We start from the raw sequence: 4540 nt of genomic DNA, 5'->3' as shown, positions 1-4540 counted from the left end.
AAGATTCTTGGATATTGTCGAAAGACTTTGTGCAGTTGTTTCCACAGTTTACCCTTGAGGACAAGCTGTTTCTCCGAGAAGGGAGTATTGATAAGATTCATCAGTCCTACTATCGCAAGAAGTCTAAGGCCACGTCAGCATCGGACGAGTCAAAGGAAGAAGGAGGTTTGACTGGTCAACTCAAGTCAAACTAATGAGAAGACTCGGTGTGGAAGAGAGGCTTTTCTGTTAGAAGTGGAAAACGATATAAGAACCGTTGTAACTTCTTCTTCTTCCTTATGCTTAATTCTGGGTTTGTTATACTCTTGCGATGTGCTTGAGAACTTGAGTGATGTGCTCAAGAGTTGATCTATGCTGATCAACGCAATCTCAGTTTAAGCTTTACTATCATTGATTCTTTCTCATAAACTCTGTAATCGATTCCTCTATTCTAATTGAATACAGAAGTAATATTCAGCTGCAGCTTAGATCTATCGAGAATCTATCATAGTCATAGCAATTAACAAAAATTTCCTCTTTAATAGATCACTACCAATATCATTTTATTGTTTTGTGAAGCATGGTTTCGTATACAGAAGAAAATAACAGAAAAATAAACGACAATTAAGAATTTAAGAGAATGAGAGAGCTAAACATACCTTGCTTTCGAGTGGTGAATGACTTGCGATGCTACACGGAAAGTGAATCATGTAGAGTTGAAGTGGTGGCTCGTGGAAGAAAGGTAGAGCCATAGGTGGAGATGACGCTTCGTGACTTGTGAATTTGTTTCGAGAGAGGTGAGGAGGCGGAGACTAGAGATGAGGGATAAAATATATCATTCACGATTCTTTCCCCTTTTACACGTGTGTGAGTAGACGTTTATATAAAATGTTGAAACGTCTCGCAAACGTCCCCATATCATAACTATCTCGTATCATCCTGCTTGTTTGAAACGTCTTGGGAACGTTTCTGATTGTCTCCATCCTCAAAACGTTTCCGCCTACAGAATGGTGCCCGTGCCCGTGCCCGTGCCCCGTGCCCGTGCCCCGTGCTTCATATGTTATAGTTTCCTTGTTCATATAACCACAATTTTCAGATCTCCTTTGTCTGTCGAATTTATATCGACCAGTGGATTTAGGTGTTAAGTTTAGTATTTTTCAGTGAGACGATTCCAGTTTCTTCAACTGTCTGCAAGATTCAGGAAATTGGAAGACTAAACCAAAAAAAGCTAGTTCGGTCAATATGCTCCTGTACAGCAAGTTGGACCAGTTTGAGCCATTCAGTTCCTTCTGGCTCATGCATCACCATCATCTCCGTCTTCGCTATTCACAGCACCTTAATGTGCTATGTGAACTGCAGTATAGCTTCGAAGTTATTTATGGCTAAACGATTCAGTATCTAGTTTTTATGGTACTACTAATCAGTTGACAAAAGAAAATTGAACTATCTAACCAAAAAAAAAACAAAAAAGGACACTATAAATTTTAAAGTAAAGATGTTTTAGGTCATTTGAATTATAAACAGTTTACAACCCATCGAGCGATATATCAAAGAAGAAGAAGGAAAAAGACAAGACGCCACATTCAGAATTGGGAATGTTTCTTTATTTGTTTTCAGATTAAGAAAAATAAATCGGAACTCTGCTTTGTCTATCAAGCAGATGTAAATCAATTGATCACATCCTGGAGATTTGGAGAGGCACAGTTGCGGTTTCAAGGATATCACTATTTCTCATAAGAGAAACAAGTTTGAGTTTCTCCCAAGCCCCAAGTCGTTCAAAGATATACCTTTGACAATTCTGAGAGGCCGAGACTCCTGCTAAGAAGGCTCCATGAGCTGATCCTTGATGCTCCACGTTCACTGCTTCTCCTCCAAAGAATATATTATCTACTGGCTCTCCTAGCCTCTGGTATAGATCTTCTGGCATCCCAACTACGTCATATGCATAACACCCCAATGTGTTTGGATCTGTTCCCCATCGTGTCACTAGATATTGAGCCTGAATTTGTTCCAAACCAAAACACACCATTAAGTAATCCGAGCATATGATTCACAAATCTGCAATAAGATATACCGATGAAAGCTTACCGGGTCAGGTGCGTCAGGAAACATTTTCTTAAGTTGCAGCATCACAAAATTTGCAGTAGCCTCATCGGATAGCTTTTCCAGGTCTTTCGCTAGATTCCCTGCAGCCATATAAACAAGCACAGGATGGCCTGTTGCCTTATGAAGATTCAGAAAATAGCCACATGCGTAAGAAGTTGGTGCCACCATCCCCAGGAACTCCACATTGGGCCAAAAGGCTCTGTCAAACCTCAGGGCAATCTTGTTCTCATTGCCTACACCAAGACCCGATATCGCAGAGGTTTTCCATGGTGGGAGCTCTGGCTCGAACTGAATTAGATTTGCCTTGAGGACACCGATGGGAACCGTGATGATAACAGCATCAGCAACAAAATTGGTTCCTCCTTCAACTGCAACTATCACCTTGTTATTGGACGTTCTACATACTTGAGTAACCCTGTGTGAAGTAAAATTTAAACATGTGATTACCTTTAAAGTTTGATAGCTAAAATTTAATGTATCACCTCACCAAAGGTTGATTTGAATTACCTATGGCTCAAGCGAATGTCAAGGTCCTTTGCAATAGTTCTGATCACTGGTTCATAACCCTGAACCATGAGACCGTGACCACCTGAAAGACATTCATCCTGCACAACAAATAACTACTTTGAGCTTTCCTGCTTTCCGCTAAAGCTTTTTGTTTCTGCGTATAAGTAGCCTAAAAAACTTTCGTAGCAAAACATCATTAAACCAAGGAGTATTCTTTCGGAAAGCTTTTGACCTAAATATGGACAGCCCTATTCAGATCAAATATAGAATAGAATGTTTTACTTGCCTGATCCCAACATTTTAGTGATATAAGATTCGCATCGACAGCAAACCATGCCTCCATCCTACATAAATACCACTGCAAAACTTCGTACGCCATACCTTGTAGCCTAGATAATACAAGAAAATAACAGAGGATTTAACAGATATGTAAACTTAAGAAGTAAAATTGTACACATGTGACTGCAATTGGTACCTTAGTTCTGGATTTCTTTCCAATACAATGGATATTCCTTGAAGAACTGACATGTCATTTGTAGTTTCATCCCTTATTTTCACCGTCTGAAACCAACAAGTAAGCTTGAGTCAACTTCTCAATCTCTAGTGACAAAAGATATAGTAATTAGAAAGAAAAAAAAAAGTATACGGAAAATGCAAAATTCACCTCTTCGAGAATTCTCTTGAATGCATCTCCAACTTCAGTGACCAACTGCGGCGAAATTTTATTCCCATGGGCGTCGAAAAGTCCATAACTGAAAAAACGAAAGCCAAATTCTCTTTACATGTTGACAGGCTTTAAAATCAGTCTAGTCTACGACTCTTTCCTGCTTCATCTACTATGAACAGTCTTTCAACTTCGTACATTCACTTATGAAAATAATTAACTTGTTAAAATAGATCGCTAGTGAGATTTGATATATACTTTAGGTCAGAAGTCAGATTGAACTCCATCTACTGTGAACAGTCTTTCAAGCCCAATAAGATCTAGCAGCGACAATAGCAATCTATACCATGGACTAATCATATTAAAAAACAAGAGAATCCTAAGGTAGAAAAAGAGTTACCTTTCTAGATCATGATCATACAAGATGGAGTCATCCCCACTAGTTCGGTATAAAGTCAGCCCTAGACGGCGTATAATGGGAGCCAAGGGGTTCTCATCAGACACTCCATGTAACCTAAACCACGTTTTAGAAATAGAAATATAAATATAAATATAAAGAGTCATTCCAGCAACAGCAAATAACTCTTAAAAGCAGTAATTAAGTCGAATACTACAACTCACCAAGAAGCTCCCATATCAACTGGACAGCCAAAAGAATAATCCGTATGGATACGACCACCAATCCTATCGCGTGATTCAAGAACAATCACCTACACAACAAAACAACATAAACCACCATAAAGAGTATAGATTACATGATTATAGTATCATTACCTTAAATCACCTACAAAAAAAATCACATGATTGATAGTATCATATACCTTAAAAGATGCTTCAGAGAGATTCCTAGCAGCAGCAAGACCAGATATACCACTACCAATCACAATAACAGAAGGCTGCACATTGTTCTGCTTCTGCATAAGCGCAGAGATTGCGCCTGCTTCAAGATCCAAAACACACATATATTAGAATTCACAATTCTCACACTCTTAACTCCAACAATTCATTACAAAATTCAAAATCAGATTCCACAACTCATACAAAAACAATTCCTAATCTCCAAATCTTGAAGAAAACAAAAAACACACTCAAACACACAATTGCAAGTTTTACCTTCAGGAAGATCATCTGGGAACGAAATTTTCTTATCCATTGAAAGATTTGTGAGGAACGAAACAGAATCGAATTAGGGATGAAGATTAAGGAGAAAAAATTAGGGGGAAAAAGAAAAGAATCTGCAGAGATCGGAGGAGAAGCTTAATAGACAAGCTTATCGGAGAAAAG

The 4540-nt window shown here is 38.5% G+C and overlaps 1 protein-coding gene across 1 annotated transcript; it reads right to left on the bottom strand.

Moving 5' to 3' along the window:
* Nucleotides 1462-4446, bottom strand: LOC104701179 (probable polyamine oxidase 4; the record flags this gene model as incomplete). Its single annotated transcript, XM_010416828.2, is given in 10 exon segments — nucleotides 1462-1978; nucleotides 2068-2500; nucleotides 2593-2690; nucleotides 2879-2981; nucleotides 3068-3153; nucleotides 3257-3344; nucleotides 3657-3770; nucleotides 3878-3966; nucleotides 4078-4193; nucleotides 4370-4446. Coding segments are annotated over 10 exon segments (1491 nt in total). The 3' UTR covers nucleotides 1462-1654.

This window comes from Camelina sativa, chromosome 7 (genome assembly GCF_000633955.1).
Source record: "Camelina sativa cultivar DH55 chromosome 7, Cs, whole genome shotgun sequence".
In the NCBI taxonomy this organism is placed as follows: domain Eukaryota; kingdom Viridiplantae; phylum Streptophyta; class Magnoliopsida; order Brassicales; family Brassicaceae; genus Camelina; species Camelina sativa.
This window is presented reverse-complemented; position numbering and strand designations above follow the sequence as displayed.